At 45.8% G+C, this 19,390-nt stretch overlaps 1 protein-coding gene across 5 annotated transcripts in view; it reads right to left on the reverse strand.

The window, feature by feature from the left end:
* Positions 1 to 5,206: 5,206 nt before the first annotated feature.
* LOC142249759 (contactin-4-like) overlaps positions 5,207 to 19,390 on the reverse strand; it is a 231,553-nt gene continuing 217,369 nt past the window's right edge. For 4 of the 5 annotated variants that reach the window (XM_075321616.1, XM_075321613.1, XM_075321614.1 and 1 more), the window contains 7 exons: positions 18,720 to 18,790; positions 16,758 to 16,992; positions 14,646 to 14,761; positions 14,378 to 14,564; positions 14,151 to 14,263; positions 13,906 to 14,074; positions 5,207 to 10,181 (listed from right to left, as the gene is read on the reverse strand). In XM_075321616.1, coding sequence (XP_075177731.1) covers positions 10,081 to 10,181; positions 13,906 to 14,074; positions 14,151 to 14,263; positions 14,378 to 14,564; positions 14,646 to 14,761; positions 16,758 to 16,992; positions 18,720 to 18,790 — 992 coding nt within the window. In that variant the 3' untranslated portion in view covers positions 5,207 to 10,080. Of the gene's footprint in view, positions 10,182 to 13,894; positions 14,075 to 14,150; positions 14,264 to 14,377; positions 14,565 to 14,645; positions 14,762 to 16,757; positions 16,993 to 18,719; positions 18,791 to 19,390 lie in introns of all 5 variants that reach the window. The other variant, XM_075321618.1, reaches the window with a different exon arrangement.

Here is a 19,390-nt window from a genome sequence, read left to right on the forward strand (position 1 = left end):
AGATTTTCTCCACATTGCCCCTCTCCATAATATGTCCCCCACACTACCCTGCTTCATAATATCCCCCCACTGATTGCTCCTCTTCATATGTCCCCACACAGCCCATCTTTATAATGTTGCCTCACACTGTCTCTGTCACGGTTTCGCCTCCCCGTCCACATGGCTAGGGGGCGGAGCCTTCTCCCAGGCCTCACGTCCGGAGCTTGTATGCTTTAAAAACTGACAGCTCCGGTGAACCAGCGCCGGCTATAAGCTTAGCGCTGCTTTGCCTGTAATTGCTGGTCCTGTAAGTGTTATACTGATCTGTCTGCTCCTGTGCTCCCGTGCCCTGTCTGTGTTCCGTCCCTTAGTCGTTCCCCCATTCCTCTGTCCCCTCTCCTACCTCCCCACTCGGTTGCTTCCTCTGGTACTGACCTCGGCCTGACCTCGATTCCGCTTCTGCTCGTTCCTCCGGTCCTCCTTCTGCCCAGCAGAAGTTTGACCCAGCCTGCCTGACCATTCCTCACACGCCCCGCAGCTCTGCTCCCCAGCTGTGCTCCGTGTAATGTCTTCTGCTGCAGGGCTCCAGCTCCCCCTGGTGGCAGCTTGACATTCTCCCTAAATAATGTTCCTCCCACACACACTGCCCCTTTCTATAATATTCCCCTACACTGACTCTCTGCTGTGTCCCCAGTTTCATGCAATACTATATCCCCTTTCACAATCCTCCTAGTTGGCCCATAATATCCCACACAACTCCATATCGTTTATAGCTCCATAGTGTCCCCCACAGCTCTATATCCCCCTCTGCTCCATAATATCTCCAGTAGCTCCATAATATTCTCAATAGCTCCATAAGGTTCCCAACAGCTCCATATCCCCACTGCTTCACAATATTCCCCACAGCTTCATAATGTCTCCCACAGCTCCAAAATGTCCCTACTGCTACATAGAGTCCATCACAGCTCTCTAATGTCCCCTAAAGCTCTACAATATCCCCCACCTCTCCATAATATCCCCACTGCTTTATAATATCTTGCACGGCTCCAAAATGCCCCCTCCCCCAAACACACACACAGCTTAATAATGTCTCCCATTGCTCCATTATGCCCCCTGGAAAGTAAGAAAGTAACACCAACCCTGACACACATTTCATCTTCATCTCCTCCTGGAGCACTTACCAGTCTCTGCTGCCTCCTCTGTGGCCCAGCGCCAGTAGCAGTGTGATGAGGTTATTAGCAAGCTGACCTCATCACGCTGCTGCATGTTAGGGCAGTGCTGAGGGGCACTCCCATGCCCTGCGCTCCCCTGCCCTGCACTCCTATGCTCTGCGCTCTTCTGCCCTGCACTCCTCTGCTCAGTGCTCCCTTGCTTTGTGTTCCTCTGCCCTGCGCTCCTCTGATCAGCGCTTCCCCGCTCTGCAGTCCTCTGCCCTGCGCTCCTCTTCCCTATGCTCCTGTGCACTGTGCTATTCTGCCCTACGCTCCCCTGACCTGCGCTCCTCTTCCCTAGGCTCCACTGCCCTGCGCTCCTCTGCTTTGCGCTCCTCTACCCTATGTTCCCCTGCCCTCCTCTTCCCTACACTCCTATGACCTACTCTCCCTTGCCCTGCGCTCCTCTACCTTACATTATCCTGCCCTGCGCTTTTCTGCCCTACGCTCCTCTGCCCTGTGCTTATCTTCTGCCCTACACTCTCCTGTCCTGCGCTCCTCTGCCCTATGCTCATTTGCCCTGCGCTCCTCTGCCCTGTGCTCCTCTGACTTATGCTCTTCTGCTTTGCGCTCCTCTGCCCTATGCTAATCTGCCCTGCATTCCCCTGCTCTGAGCTCCTCTGCAGTGCCCTCCTCTTCCCTACGCTCCTCTGCCCTACCCTCCCTTGCCCTGCGCTCCTTTTCCTTACATTGTCCTGCCCCTGTGCTCCTCTACTCTGAACTCCTCTGCCCTGTGCTCCTCTTCCCTACGCTCTCCAGCCCTGCGTTCATCTGCCCTGTGCTCCTCTTCCCTACGCTCATCCGCCTTACACTCTTCTGCTCTGCACTCCTCTGCTCTGCGCTCCTCTGCCCTATGCTCATCTGCCTTGTGTTCCTCTTCCCTGCACTCCCCTGCGCTATTCTCTTCTGCCCTATGCTCCTCTGCCCTGTGCTCCTCTGCAGTGCATTCTTCTTCCCTGTGCTCCTCTGCAGTGCGTTCTTCTTCCCTGCGCTCCTCTGCCCTACCCACTCTTGCCCTGCACTTCTCTTCCTTACATTATTCTGCCCTGTGCTCTTCTGCCCTACGCTCCTCTGCTCTGAGCTCCTCTGCTCTGCACTCATTTGCCCTGTGCTCCTCTTCCCTATGCTCTCCTGCCCTGCCTTCATCTGCCTTGCCTTCATCTGCCCTGTGCTCCTATGCTCTGCGCTTCTCTGCCCTGGGCTCCTCTTCCCTGCGCTTCTCTGCCTTGGGCTCCTCTTCCCTGCGCTTCTCTGCCTTACGCTCTTCTGCTTTGCGCTCTTCTTCCCTGCACTCTCCTGCCCTGTGCTCCTCTTCCCTGCACTCTGCCCTGTGCTCCTCTTCCCTGCACTCTGCCATGTGCTCCTCTTCCCTGCACTCTGCCCTGTGCTCCTCTTCCCTGCACTCTGCCCTGTGCTCCTCTTCCCTGCACTCTGCCCTGTGCGCCTCTTCCCTGCACTCTGCCCTGTGCTCCTCTTCCCTGCACTCTGCCCTGTGCGCCTCTTCCCTGCACTCTGCCCTGTGCTCCTCTTCCCTGCACTCTGCCCTGTGCTCCTCTTCCCTGCACTCTGCCCTGTGCTCCTCTTCCCTGCACTCTGCCCTGTGCGCCTCTTCCCTATGCTCCTCTGCCTTACGCTCTTCTGCTTTGCGCTCTTCTTCCCTGCACTCTGCCCTGTGCTCCTCTTCCCTGCACTCTGCCCTGTGCGCCTCTTCCCTGTGCTCCTCTTCCCTGCACTCTGCCCTGTGCGCCTCTTCCCTGCACTCTGCCCTGTGCTCCTCTTCCCTGCACTCTGCCCTGTGCTCCTCTTCCCTGCACTCTGCCCTGTGCTCCTCTTCCCTGCACTCTGCCCTGTGCTCCTCTTCCCTGCACTCTGCCCTGTGCGCCTCTTCCCTGTGCTCCTCTTCCCTGCACTCTGCCCTGTGCGCCTCTTCCCTGCACTCTGCCCTGTGCTCCTCTTCCCTGCACTCTGCCCTGTGCTCCTCTTCCCTGCACTCTGCCCTGTGCGCCTCTTCCCTGTGCTTCTCTTCCCTGCACTCTGCCCTGTGCGCCTCTTCCCTGCACTCTGCCCTGTGCTCCTCTTCCCTGCACTCTGCCCTGTGCGCATCTTCCCTGTGCTTCTCTTCCCTGCACTCTGCCCTGTGCTCCTCTTCCCTGCACTCTGCCCTGTGCTCCTCTTCCCTGCACTCTGCCCTGTGCTCCTCTTCCCTGCACTCTGCCCTGTGCGCCTCTTCCCTGCACTCTGCCCTGTGCTCCTCTTCCCTGCACTCTGCCCTGTGCTCCTCTTCCCTGCACTCTGCCCTGTGCTCCTCTTCCCTGCACTCTGCCCTGTGCGCCTCTTCCCTGCACTCTGCCCTGTGCTCCTCTTCCCTGCACTCTGCCCTGTGCGCCTCTTCCCTGTGCGCCTCTTCCCTGCACTCTGCCCTGTGCGCCTCTTCCCTGCACTCTGCCCTGTGCTCCTCTTCCCTGCACTCTGCCCTGTGCTCCTCTTCTCTGCACTCTGCCCTGTGCGCCTCTTCCCTACGCTCCTCTGCCTTATGCTCTTCTGCCTGCGCTCCTCTGCTCAGTGCTCCTGTGCTCCTCTTTCCAATGCTCTTCTGCTCCGTGCCCTTCTGCCCCAGTCCCGGCAACACAGTGTTCAAATGTATTTCTGTCTGAAAGATCTGAATTTTGGAGGAAGGGAGTTGGCATCACCGGTTCCCGTGGGCCGTATGTTGTGCAGACCTGACCGAATACATTGAATCTAAGATGCTGATTCTTGCTTTGTATCGCTGGAGAGTTATACCTAATACACAGCAAAAATCATGACTTATGCAACAAAGCAAACAGAGGAAGGGACGGGGTTAGCAGCAGAAATAAGTAGTAGGTGATCTCCCTTCACACAAAGCTTTAATCACCTGCCAAAACATAACAATTCCTTGGGTAGAGGACAATGCAGAAATTGATGCTGACAAACCAGGTCCAGGGTTAGACTATCAGGACACCTGTGAAAATGTATTATAGAAAGCTTTTTATAATATGAACATATAATTTTTTTCAATGTATCTCTGTATACAGGGAGCTCCCTCTAGTGGTGGCTGCAGACAGAATCTTATCATGTATCGCTGTATACAGGGAGCTCCCCCTAGTGGTGGCTGCCGACAGAATCTTATCATGTATTTCTGTATACAGGGAGCTCCCCCTAGTGGTGGCTGCAGACAGAATCTTATCATGTATCTCTGTATACAGGGAGCTCCCCCTAGTGGTGGCTGCAGACAGAATCTTATCATGTATCGCTGTATACAGGGAGCTCCCCCTAGTGGTGGCTGCAGACAGAATCTTATCATGTATCTCTGTATACAGGGAGCTCCCCCTAGTGGTGGCTGCAGACAGAATCTTAGCATGTATCTCTGTATACAGGGAGCTCTCCCTAGTGGTGGCTGCCGACAGAATCTTATCATGTATTTCTGTATACAGGGAGCTTCCCCTAGTGGTGGCTGAAGACAGGCTCTTATCATGTATCTCTGTATACAGGGAGCTCCCCCTAGTGGTGGCTGCCGACAGAATCTTATCATGTATTTCTGTATATAGGGAGCTCCCCCTAGTGGAGGCTGCAGACAGAACCTTATCATGTATCTCTGTATAAAGGGAGCTCCCCCTAGTGGTGGCTGCAGATAGAATCTTATCATGTATCTCTGTATACAGGGAGCTCCCCCTAGTGGTGGCTGCAGACAGAATCTTATGTATCTGTATGCAGGTTCAGGAAGATATGTTTTATTTTGCAGGGGATTTGGAGCTTTCTGTCATAAAAATAGATTTAAGGCTTTTATCGATATATTAGAGAATAAGCACAGATTTGTGGACATACTTTAAAGAATTACATACATTTACTCAGGGAAAAAAACCTTTCATTTTCCCAGGGTGTTCAGGAAGGTGAAGACGTCACCACCCACTGTCTATATATTGACAACTGATGCTGATCTTTTGGTATTTGCTGTCAGACAAGAAATAAACCAGCAATCACTTTGTGTGACACAGATCTTAGGAACAGAATTTTAATTAACCGCATGGCAGACATGGTTCTGTACAGATACCTTAAGAAAAAAGTTGCATACTGGATATTTGTAAACAGAATCACAGAAAAAAAGCAAAATTGTGTCAGAAGATGAATCTCCAGAGCTCGAGATCAGAGGTAAAAAAATAAAGTGCCTTTAATTAGTATGTGCTTTATATCTTATTATTTCTCTTTTTATCATCATAAGCCCTATCCTTTCCCATAGGGTTTTTTGTAACCCTGTATTTCCTCTGTGCCACAGTTCAGCATCCACAATGTGCAACAAAACTCTTCCATTCCTTTTTGCAACAGTAACGTAATGTCAGCGCTAATTGACATTCAGTACTCGCCTCTCGCTGTGTCCCTCCGAGTGGACAGGAGAAAGACAGAGGAAATCTCTGCTCTGAAGATTCCTCTCATAAGCCGGCTGAATCAAAGTTACAAACTACGTGAAACAAAGTCCTATTGCAAAGATGGAATATACAAGAGCCTCTGGTGATATATGCCTCAAGAGAGCGGGGCGCGTTCAGGTGCTACAGGACCCCGGAGAGATGGGGGGTGGGGATGGAAGAAAAGTGGGTAGGACACCTAACCAAAAGGGAAGAAGAATAACAAGAATATTGGGAAGGGGCAAGACATAAGGTCTGCTTACAACTGTTGTCAATGCAACTGTATCCTTGATGGAGCCAAGTGCCGTACAATCCTCCCGACGTTCACCTGCAGTATGAATGTGTCCACATTGAATGCACACCTGGTAAGGGTCAACATTTTAAACCAAAGGTTCCAAAAATGTGCCGACTTCCATTGTTGTAGGAAAGGGGTGCACTGTAATAACTGGGTCTTTGCTTATGGACACCTCAGTGAAGGCAACCAACAAATTTATTAATTTCTAACCTAACTAAGGAACACAAAATGATGACCAAAAAGAGGGGAAAAAAAGTGCATGGTTGTTCACGGATCTTGGCCAATATTTGCCTCTTCGGAATCATTCGACTGATGTTTTGGAAAATCCATAGCCAGGGTTGACCGTAGAAATCCAATATGTCGGATACTTCTTTAAGTGCAATTCAAAAATCAAATACAGAAAAAAGAACTACACCATTCAACTCCCGTTGACCTTCATCTTCCATTTTTCCAGCTGCTCCTCAACCCTTTGATGGTCGTTTGCTAAAAGTACCTTCCAAGTCATGGTCCTGGTGGTCTTCTAGGACAATTGTTAAGGAAACCGTTCCTCAGGAGATGTTCAGTTCTGGCGAAATTTCATGGATCTGCTACCTGACGTTGAAAGGATCGAGCTTAGAAAGCCACAAATTGCAACCTAACCCATATTCAAAAAGGCAAATAAAAGCAAAATTTTAACCCTAATCTCCGTCACTCATCACCGTGCACCTAGATCTAGATTATAACCGGCGATACAATGATAATCGTGCCAGAAGGAATATCCGCGGCTCCGCGTATTCCCGGCACTTCTTATGCTCATAACAAAAGACCCTGAGTTTTCAGTGTTCTTTACATTGATGATATGAAATGTATCAATGGGTTGGCCAGGCACTCTCCTCACTACACGTTCACCCTCTTCATATGGTTCCTAAAAAAAAAAGATCTAGGTACAGTCATTTTTGTATAAGGTCCCATGAGAACGTTCTAGGTATATCATACAGCATAGCCCCTGGAAGAAGCTTTATACACTCTCTGCAATATATATATATATTTATAGATTATTTTTTCCACTTGGATAATTAAGAACATTCATAACTTAAGGTATATAAACATATTGGAGGCTCTGCTCTCCATTGTCTCTTTGTAGGCAGGTCACATAAGTGGTGTCATATTGGTTAGTCCAAACCCAACATACAGTGCTGGAAGTAGCTGATAGTTATGGCATTGTATATGGTTCACGTGGCGGCGGTCAGGAATGCAGATAACCGATGCTTATGACGGAGGTCCTGGTAATCTTCAGGAAGGCTACTATGAGATGAACCCTGGTTCCCAATTTTCTGAAGAGCAGGATCTTTGCTTGCTTCTTTCTCCTTTGCCCAAGAAAAATACAATCTCTAATAAAAGGTCATGAAACATCGTAATGTCCATTAATCGCCCATGTGTCATCAGGACTTTGCGTTCTCCAGAATATCTGCTTAGCATCCATGAAGGATTACAGTTGTGTGCACCTCAGGAGCTGTTCTCCTCATCCATGTACATCGAGCAGTAGAGATCAGGAACCCAACCAGCATCCCATGTTGAGAAGATCTGCTCAAACATAGGGGTTCCACCTTCTGTAGAGTTCTAGGGTCTCTTCCTCCACCGATATGAGGACTGACCTTCTACAAGAGATCAGGCACTCTTCCCATGATGATTACTAGTTATTGCCATCATAAAATATGATCTACCGTCTATATGGGATCAGTAACTCTTCTCATCAGCCATAACTAAAATATCTGATTACTGTCTAGATACGAACAGGGCCATCATCTACATGGGAGCCATAACGTCTCCTACAACCCATCATCAATATACCTACAGTCCATAGCCATGGTAAATATATCCTTCATAGGAGATGAGGCTCTCATCCATCATTGGGACAACTACTCATCGCCTATAACCGGAGGATCCACCTTCTCTCTTTACAGATCAGTAGCTATTCTGGCCACTCACACTCAATATGTCTCCTTTCTATTGATAGAACATGGTGACCAATTTCCTTATTCAAGAGATTGAGAACTCTCCCCACCATCCATAACCTTAATTACTAATCATTTTTCATAACCAAAAAGGACCCTCCCATTTTCAACCCTGAATATCCAATAACTACTCATAGCCAAAAAGCTAAGGCCTTCTAAAAGTGACCAAGAACTCCTTCTACCATCCATATTCCAAATATCTTCTAATTTCCCAAAATCAAACCTTTGAATCAGATCTCCCAACCATCTAAAATCTGAATATCTATTCATTATTCATAACCAAGGAGGATCCATTATCTATAAGAGATCAGGAGCTCTTCACACCATTCATAATATGATAATTCACCTATTAACCATAACTGAAGAGGATCCACCTTCTATAGGAGACTGGGAACTCTTTGCTCCTTTCATAATCTGATTATCTACTCGTTACCATAATAAAAAAAGGACCCGACTTCTATAGGATATTGGGAACTCTTTCACCCCTTCTATATTGTGATATCTAATAATTATCCTTAACCAAGAAGAATCCATCTTCCACAGGAGAACTGAAAGTCTTCCTATTATCAAAAGTTCAAATATCTACTCATTATCCATTACCAGGAAGTATACATTGTTTATAGAAGTCCAAAAACTCTTTCCACCATTTATAAATAAAATATCTACTCATAATCCATAACCAAAGAGGACCCTCCCTATTTAAGAACCCACAGAGTCTCCCAACCATCCATAATTTCATTATCTTCTCAAATCTATAATCAAAGAGCGTCCACCTCCTATAGAAGAACAGACACTCTTCCGTCCATACATAATCCAAATATCAATTCGTTATCCAAATCTATGAAGGATCTACCCTCTATAGGAGATTGGAAACCTTTCGCATTATCTATAATTTGAATATTTACTCATCATTCATAATCAAGAAGATGCGCCAACTTTTCCCCAATCCATTATCCATAACCAAAGATGATCCACCTTCTACAGAAGAGTAAGAACTTTTCCCCAATCCATTAGATATCCACCTTCTACAGAAGTGTAAGACCTTTTCCCATTCCATTATCCGTAACCAAAGATGATCCACCTTCTACAGAAGAGTAAGAACTTGTCCCCAATCATCCGTAACCAAAGATGATCCACCTTCTACAGGAGAATATCCGTAACCAAAGATGATCCAGCTTCAACAGAAGGGTAAGAACTTTTCCCCAATCCATTATCCATAACCAAAGATGATCCACCTTTTACAGAAGAGTAAGAACTTTTCCCCAATCTATTAGATGATCCACCTTCTACAGAAGTGTTAGACCTTTTTCCCCAATCCATTATTCGTAACCAAAGATGATCCACCTTCTATAGAAGTCCAGGAGCCATTCTGACTATCCATAATATTGTCCTAGTATAACAGATCCCATCTTCTGTAGGAGATCATAGACTCTTCCCACCATCCATAACCACATTGCTGAGAGGACCACTTTTTCCTAGTTCACCACAACCAGGACACCATCTCCTCCTCCATAGCCTATATAGATGATGACCACCATTGATCCAGATCTTCACTACCAGTCTCTCCATACATTCCCATCTATCTGAAAAAATAAATAATTCTTATGTAAATCCCCACTTGTATCATGGCTGACCCCGCGGCTATTCCACCCGTGGTCCTGGTTTATTATACATCCAGCTATAATTATCTGCTAGTAACTTTTCCCCGGAAGAAACCGGCCCTGACCCCCTCGATATTCTGCAGCCCTCCAGGTGTGGGACCGGGCATCGGCCATGACACCTCTGTTCCGGGGCAGGTTGAGGAGATGTGAAATATAAAGAGAAGGCATATAAAATATTCTAGTCCTGGGTCGTTAAGGAAGGAGAGAAGAGAGTTGTATGAGACACCTGCAGCATTTTACAGCAAAAAACGTAGATATCTACATCATGTTAACCTTAAAAAACTCTATAAAACACTAGATATTAAGAATAAAAAATATGCATATACGGCATGTAAACTGCTTTGGTAACATCGTATTTCAGATGTCGTCAGTGCATAAAATCCTCCCCGTAGGGAGAGGAGGAAGCTCAGAAGCTGAGGGCAATCTCAGGATATTCCGTAAGGAGCCATCGAGTGTGGAGGATATTCCTGGTGCACGTCCGAGAGTAAGATGTGAGTCTCTGGGAGTCTTAGAAGCTCAAGGTCATAAGCTGGAGCGCGCAGTGAGGGAGATCATTAAGGTGCTGATGGCGGATAAGGTGCAGGCGTTTGACGTGGAAGCACCCGAACCTTGCGCGTAGGCATCTGGAAAGAAAACAAAGGGGCAAATGGGTGAAGACCAGAAAAGGTTGATATAAGGCTCAGGGACATATATAATTCTTATCAACAACTGTAGTTATAGGTCCATCCCTGGATTCCCATGACAACACTTCTTGTCAGATCACTGCTATTCATAATAAGTTTGTTTGAAGTTCACCAAAAGTTTAATAAGTTATCAAACGTTTATTAAGTTCACAATAATCTTATTAGAACTTCATAACTTTAAGTTATAACTTTACATAGAAGTTCACTATATGTTGCTATTAAAGGTTTATACTTTTTGTATTTTTTTCATAAGTTTATTTGGCTTCCATGCAACCAATCAGGATTCAGCTTTTATTTTTATAGCTCGATGGAAGATCTAAATGGCTGATTTTAGTATCAATGTCCCTATGAGAAAAAATGATTCCCACGGGGGAGGAAGTGTTGTCATGGGGACATGATTACGGAACAACCAGTTGGACGCCCGGATGAGCTCGACTCGTGTACTAGGTATAATTGAAATCAATGGGGAAATCGAGCAATTTTTCAGAAAAAAATGCTTGAATTCCCCATTGACTTCCATTATACTTGAGTTGCATATGACTGTTCATTACGAGTACCAAGCACCGGAGCATGGTAGTGCTCGCTCATCACTAGACACGACCAGAGACGTCTATGGTTATAGAAACAAATTATTTAAACACAGATCAGGAATTTTCATCAAACAGTCCTGTAAAAAACCCTCTGGTAATACAATGTCCGGGAATAAAAGAAACCAAGATGGATAAATAAGACAGCACAAAGTATAATAAAGAAAAAACAAAGGGTATTCCTAATGTTAAAGACTGAGAATACAGAAATAGCTTTTCAGGAGTATAAAATTCTCAATAGGAAATGTAAAAAAGAAATCAAGAGAGCAAAATTAGCTACTGAAACAAAAATTGCCAAAGACATTAAAATAAACCCCAACATTTTTTATAAATACATCAATGTCAAAAGGAAAAAAGGATGGTATCGGCCCCATAAAAGATTATAACAGGATAATTATAGAGGACAAAGCAAAGGCTGAGATATTAAACAGGCACTTTTCATCAGTGTTCACCAAGGAACTGACTGTTCCAGGGATCATTCAACAAGTGAAAAATCAAAGTTCACCACCTGATATAATTAATTTAACACGGGAAGAAGTACGCCTGCGTCTGAGTAAATTAAACATTGACAAATCCCCAGGGCCAGATGGCATTCATCCATGAATATTGAGGGAATTGAGCTCAGAAATTGACAGACTGCTGTATCTCATCTTTTTAGACTCTCTGTAACAGGGTTGGTGCCTCAGAATTGGAGGATTTCTGATGTGATTCTTATATTTAAGAGAGGTAAGAGGGTGGATCCAGGCAACTACCATCCAGTAAGCCTGACATCAGTAGTATACAAAGTTTTTGAGGGCATTTTAAGAGATGACATGCAAAAATATATTGCAGAAAATAATATGATAACTGACAGACAGCATGGATTCATGAAAGATAAGTCGTGTCTAACCAACCTGTTGGGGTTCTATGAGGGGGTAAGTGCAAACCTGGATATTGGTAATGCAGCTGATGTGATTTATTTGGACTTTGTAAAGGCATTTGATACTGTACCACATAATAGCCTTATACTAAAGCTCCAGAAGCAAGGACTAGGGGAAACTATATGCAACTGGGTAAGGAAGTGGCTAAAAGATAGGAAACAAAGAGTAGTCATAAATGGTACAGTCTCTAAATGGGCTATAGTCAGCAGTGGGGGCCGCACGGATCTGTGCTAGGACCAATTCTTTTTAATCTCTTTATTAATGACCTTGTGGATGGGATTGATAGTACAGTGTCAGTCTTTGCTGATGACACCAAACTATGTAGGATATTAAAAAGGGATCTTGATAGTAAAATATTAAAGAACGATCTGGATAAGATGTCAGAATGAGCAGACATTTGGCAAATGAGATTTAATGGTGATAAATGTAAAGTAATGCACCTAGGACGGAGTAATCCTATAGCTGCGTATACATTAAATGGAAGTAAACTTGGGACTACAGAACAGAAGAAAGACTGGGGGATTCTGGTTACAAGTAATCTGAGCAGCAGCGCTCAATGTCAGGCAGCAGCTGCTAAAGCAAACAAGATTTTAGGGTGTATAAAAAAGAGATTAGATCCCGGGATCCCAACGTATTGTTACCCCTCTATAAATCACTTGTAAGGCCACATCTAGAATATGGGATTCAGTTTTGGGCTCCACATTCTAAAAAGGATATTAACAAGATAGAGTCAGTTCAAAAGTGGTAACTAGACTACTACAAGGAATGGAGGCCTCCCGTATGATGAGAGGTTGGAAAAGTTAGATTTGCTTAGAAAAAAGATGTCTCAGAGGAGATCTCATTTAGACGTATAAATACATGTGTGGTCAATATAAAGGACTGGCACATGACTTATTTCTTCCAAAGACAATACTAAGGACCAGGGGACACTCACTGCGAGTGGAAGAAAAGCGATTCCAACAGCTAAATAGGAAAGGGTTCTTTACAGTTAGAGCAGTCAGACTGTGGAATGCCGAGCACAAGAGGTAGTAATGGCAGATACTATAACAGCTTTTATATCAGGGCTGGATGATTTCCTCAGTACACAACATTGTTGGTTATAAATGATTTAGTGACAAAATATTATAATTGGTTGAGGAAGGGTGAACTAGATGGACCAGGGGCTTTTTTCAACCTAAGTAACTATTTAAGGTAAGAAAAAAGGAAAGATTTATAGGGCCAGAGTCCAGTTATACAGGCATTTTCCACTTTGAAAAAAAAATAAGTTTATATGTGAAAATAATATAAATATAGAGAATTTACTCATATACTTGTATTAGCAGAAGTGCCAAGATCTCTTGATATCAGCCTCAGTATCGTCACTTTCCTAACTCGGTAGGTTGGTGGGGGTCGGCTGACGGCTCATTTCATTACATGTGTTTTTAGTGAAGGGGTCTGGCCAGTGAAATAAGCAGTCAGCCATGGACAATAAATAATATTGATATAATATATTTGTATTAGAAACTCATCTAAACAAACATGTTTATACAACAACAACCACTGTAAGTAAATACTGATTAATTAAAGCAACTTTCTAAAAACCTTTGTTTTAATTCCAATCCTCCACTTGCTGTAAATGGAGTGAAATCTTATATCCAGTGGCTAAAAGAATGTACAGACCTTATACTACTCACAGCGGAGGGTTTGTTACAGTTGTATCCAGTCTGGACAATCCCCCTGTGATATAACCACACAAAACAGACTGATACATTGTAACAAACGATCAGGACAGGAAAGAGATTGGTACCAATTTGTTCATCTTAAAGAGGATTGTCCACATTGACACACGGAGTGCCGAAATAGCTGAAGACCGGCGCGGACAATTGGGGAGTGGCGGCAGGTGTAGGCACAGAAAGGACAGGTGATATGTTTTTTTTTTTTTTTTTAACTCTGTCCTTCCCCAGTGCTCATTATGCTTTTGGGTGAAGGATTTTATCACGGTAATCAGGGCACTTTTGATTGAAAACTATTTTGTGTGGACCTAATGGATCCTATTGGTTTGATCAAGCCACAGGTGATCGGTGAAAGATTGGTCCATGATTGATGGGGATGACTCGCTCCTTGCGTTTTTTACTTGTCTTAAGTGTTATTGTGTGTTGGTTCTCACCGCCCACTCACTGGATATCCGCGGGATCCGGATGGGCTCGCTGCTGCTGCCTTCTCCTCCATCGCTGATTGGCCGGATCTCGATGATGTAATCTTCATCGTACGGCAATGACAGCTCGACGGACGTCTGATTGGTCTCGATCAGGGCGGCTCCACCCTGTCTGTTCCACCGATAGAAAACCTGCGGTGAGAGGGTCGTGTGACATGCTGGATCTCCATTGAGCTGCCATGATGGTGGCGCTCGGAGCGGCACTCACCCTGTAACCCTTGACCTCAGACTCGTCCTCCTGCGCCGTCACCTGGTCCCAGTTCAGGATGATCTTGGAGTTGGACGAGTTCCATGTGATGTTTCCCGGCGGTTGACTTGGAGCTAATGTGAGAAAACAAGAAAGTAGCCAACTAAGGTGGTAAAAGTGACCACAATGGTGTGTTCAAGGCTTTCCATCCATGTTCAGGGGTGTGGCGCCATGAGGACAGCACTCACGTGGTTTCCTGGTTGTCACATTCACCGTAGGGCTGGCGGGGCCGGTGCCCGCACTGTTGTACGCCCGTACATTCAGGTAATACAATGTGTGCCCTTGCAGATGGCTCAGTTTGGTGGAGGTCTGGTTGCCCAGGGTTCGCAGCTTTCGGGCACTTTGTTCTTTCTCATTTTGTTTCCAGTAACGAACCTGAGACACAAATAAAAAGTTTATAACGTCCGTCAGTAAATTAAGCTTAATCCCTGTATAATGGACGCCCCCGATCCTCACCTCATATCCCTGAATCCTTCCCTTACTGAGGGTCCCAGGGACCCCGATCCAGGAGACCTCAATGTCCCATGCAGTGAGACTGCGAGCAAAGACGCCCGCTGGGGCCCGGCCCGGCTCTGCGGTGTGGAAATGGTCAATATGTATAAGTATAGGATACAATATAACATAACCACATAATACTATACCGGGGTGATAATGCAATATAGTGGTATAATGTCGTAAAACACAATAGTGTGACAATATAGTGACATCAATAGTTACAGGGCTTTGAAAAAGTATTCACACCCCGTTGACTTTTTCCCGTTTTTTTTTACATTACACCCCCATCTAAGTTATATTCTATTCGAATTTTTGTGATATACCTACAGAAAGTATCTACGAAGTGTAAAGGAAATTATACATTGTATATTAACCTGAAAATGGTGATGTGCATATGTATTCAGCACCCCTGAGTCAATATTTTGTAGGAGAACCTTTTGCTGCAATTACTGCTGCACTTCATTTGGTGTAAGTCTCTACCAGGTTTGCACATCTGGAGGTGACATTTTTATAATAATATTATAATATAATATTTATTTTTGCCCCTTCTTATCCTTTGCCCCCGAGCTCTCGCTCAGTGAGATTGGATGGAGACGTCTGTGATCAGCAATTTTCCCGTCTTGTCACAGATTCTCAATGGGATTTCGGTCTGGAAAGTGACCGGGCCATTCACACACATGAATATGCTTTGATCTAAACCTTTCTTTCATTGTAGATCTGGCAGGATGTTTAGGATCATTGTCCTGCTGGAAGCTTAACCTATGCCTCAGTCTCAAGTCTTTTACAGCCACTAACAGGTTTCCCTCCAGGATTGTCCTGTATTTAGCTAAATTCATCTTCCATTCAAGCCTGACCAGCTTCCCTGCCCTTGCTGAAGAAAAGCCTTCCCACAGCAGGATGCTGCCACCACCATGTGTGACGGTGGGGAGGGTGTTTACTGGATTCATTTTCTATCACACATAGTGTTTTGGATGTAACCCAAAAAGTTCTATTTTGGTCTCATCTGACCAGAGCACCTTCTTCTAGATCTTAGCTTTGTTCACTATATGGCTTTTTGCAAAATACAGCTGGGGACTTCTTATGTCTTGTTTTTGGATATATCTTTCTTCTTGCCACTCTTCCATAAGGCCAGATTTGTGGAGTATATGATTAATAGTTGTCCTGTGGACAGATTTTCCCCATGAGCCTGGATCTCTGCAACTCCTCCAGAGTGACCATGGGCCTCTTGGCTCCTTCTATAATTAGTACTCTATATGCTTAGGATGTCCATTTAGGTGGACGGCCATGTCTTGGTAGGTTTGCAGTTGTGCAATACTCCTTGCATTTTTCAGTTATGAATTGTCCAGTGCTCCATGAGATATTCAGAGCTTGGGATATTTTTTTTAGAAGCTAACCCTGCTTTACTCTTCTCCACAACTTTATCCCTGACCTGTCTGGTGTGTTCCTTGGTTCTCATGGTGCTGTCTGATCTCCAACAAACCTCACAGAACAGCTGTAGTTATACTGAGAATACATCACACACAGGTGGACTCAATTTACTAATTAGGTGACTTCTGGAGGTAATTGGTCACTCTGGACTTTATTTAGGGGCATCAGACTACAAGGGGATGAATACAAATGCACGTCACAATTTTCACATTTATATTTTTCAAGTTTTTATAGAAGACCATGGATCATTTCCTTTACACATCATAAATACTTACTACCTAGTGTTGGTATATCGTATAAAATCCCAATAAAATAAATTTAAATTTGTGGGTGTAATGAGAAAATGTGGGAAAAGTCATGGGGTATGAATATTTTTTCAAAACACTGAATATTATAATGTAATGCAGCGTATGAGTATAATTGTATAGATGTGATATAATGCAATGTAAGAGTATAATGTAACTGTAATATAATGTCATATAACACTGGAGTATAATAATGTGACAATATAATGATATGTAGCGGGATATGACCATGTAATATAAGAGTAGAAACATTCTGTGACGATATAATGTAACCATAGGACATTCAGCTGCAGTCACCCGCCCCGGAGCAGCGCTCCCTCTTTGTGACCCGGGCTCTTACCTTCCTCCGCTGTGTACACCACGGTCAGGGGGCTGAAGGGACCCTCTCCTCTGTTGTTGAAGACTCCGACCTTCACCTCATAAGGAGAGAATGATGGAAGACTCTCATTCCGGTAAATGTAGCGCGAGGAGTCTGCTGACGCCACCACTGTCTGCATCCAGCTAATGGTCCCGAAAGGCCGGAATGCCACCACGTAGCCGAACCCTCCGCCATTCTGGAACTCCTCCGGCACAGGCTGGAAAGACACAATATAAGATGTGTGGAGAAGGGAGACCCCGGCGATCACAGTCACATGTCACATAAATTGGTCCTAGGGGAATAAATATAGGGCAAAGATGAGCCTTGGGGGGGATATATGGGGGGGGATATGGAGTATATTGGTGATTGGTAAATAAAGGCAATGTTAGGTTCTAGGCAAAATATATAGGAGATTATGGGGCCATGGAGATGTGACGCCCCTGGACTATCGGGTCGTCATAGGGTATTGCACAATCTGCCCTCCCGTGCAGTATCCACCTCCTTCTTGGTATTGGGTTCCTAACTACATGGTGTTGCCTACATCAGCTAATCAAATCCTGGATACACTCTGCACCACAGCCACCAGACACACCAGTGGACGGCTTGAGTGGAATAGAGTCGTCCGCCTGGGGGGGGTTGGGGAGAGGAGGTGAGGAGTGTCAAGAGAAGAGTCTAGTAGTGAAAGTGAGAGTAGGTCGGGAGCGGGGCTCCTGGGAAACAATCTAGGTGGCAGAGGGTGGTCTGGGCCTAGAGGAGTTGGACCCTCAGTCGCAGGGGATTGGGGCAAGGGGCATGGATCTGTCGAGGAGGACAGCCATCAGCCTTGCACCATCAACGGGTTGGAACCAAGGCACGACGGGGTACGTGGACCCTAGGTCGGGGAGTAGCTTCAGGCAACCCGAAAATTTACCCGCGGAGAACGGAGCCTTCAAGATTCGTCCTCCACCAGCTCCAAAATCGGGGCACTAGTGCAACGAGGGGGATAGGACTTTCCAATCCAAAAGGGTGCAGAAAATCATAAGCGTGAGCCCTGAGAGCAAGCTCACACACTTAGCCATAGTGGGGAGCAAAACCCGGCAAGTTTAACACTACTGGGACCACCAAAGAAGTAAACTTAGTGCCAGGAGGCAGGTCACGGATCACCAGGCAGCACCATTGGGGACTGTACCCGAACTAAGCTCCCCTCAGCGGCATCGGTGTCCAGAGACTTGGTTTACCAGTTGTCGGTGTCTGCTTAATGGACTGAGTGAGTACGAAAGTGACCCCTGCATCCCCTCATTGAGTCCCGGGGTATTCCCCCTACCCGTGGAGGGTCACAACACCTGGCTGCCCCATTCCATCATCCCCGGGTTCTCCCAACTGCAGCGGTGGTACTCCTAATTACCACATACCACGGGTGGCGTCACAAACTCTATAAAATCCCCCGTTCATTTGAGTGGCCGCACGACCCCCGGGTCCGAGCCACTAAGATCCCGGATCCGAGCAGCCCGGCTGCTGGCACGGGGGAGGCACAGAGATATATATGGGAATATCGGTCTTATAGGGATATATGATGTGCTGTGTGATTATTGGGTCATATTGTATATGTGGGACAAAATATGAGCCCTAGGGGAATATATAGGGAAATATAGGTCCCAGTTGAGTGTATAAGAGAACATGGGTTCCAAGGGCATATATGGGGGAATGTGGGTATGAGAGGAATATATGCTTTAGGGGGGATATATAGGGGACCATGAGTTTCAGGGTTATACATGGGATAGATATGGGTTCTGTATGGATATATAATGCGACGTGTAGATTTTGGGACATATAGTCTATGTAGCCCCCACTGATCACAGAGATGGGGGATTCAGATAAAACCATGGGGCATATAGATAAATGTCACTGCACCCTAACCCCTGGTGGCTGGATGCCCTTGCGTCCAGGAGAACCAGCAGCGCTCACCTCCCATGTGATGACCAGCTCGCTCTTGCTCCCACCACCACCGCTGACATTCGCAGGCGTCACCTCGGGAACTGCCAGAGAGGAGAGACTAGGACAAGTAAGAGGAGGGGGATACCGGAGCCTGGGACTTGTAGTGCAGCGGATATACCCTTCATATTATAATATGTTGTGTATTTTAATATGGTGGCGATATATAAATAAAACAATTAATTAGATGGAAGGGGTCCCACATTATGGAGGGGTCCCACATTAGGGGAGAGGTCCCACATTATGGAAGGGGTCCCACATTATGGTAGGGGTCCCACATTATGGAAGAGGTCCTACATTATGGAAGAGGTCCCACATTATGGAAGGGGTCCCACATTATGGAAGGGGTCCCACATTTTGGAAGGGGTCCCACATTATGGAAGGGGTCCCACATTATTGAAGAGGTCCCACATTATGGAAGGGGTCCCACATTATGGAGGGGTCCCACATTATGGAAGAGGTCCCACATTATGGAAGGGGTCCCAAATTATGGAAGGGGTCCCACATTATGGAAGGGGTCCCAAATTATGGAAGAGGTCCCACATTATGGAAGAGGTCCCACATTATGGAAGGGGTCCCACATTATGGAAGAGGTCCCATATTATGGAAGGGGTCCCAAATTATGGAAGAGGTCCCGCATTATG

This window comes from Anomaloglossus baeobatrachus, chromosome 8, assembly GCF_048569485.1.
Source record: "Anomaloglossus baeobatrachus isolate aAnoBae1 chromosome 8, aAnoBae1.hap1, whole genome shotgun sequence".
Classification (NCBI taxonomy): Eukaryota; Metazoa; Chordata; class Amphibia; order Anura; family Aromobatidae; genus Anomaloglossus; species Anomaloglossus baeobatrachus.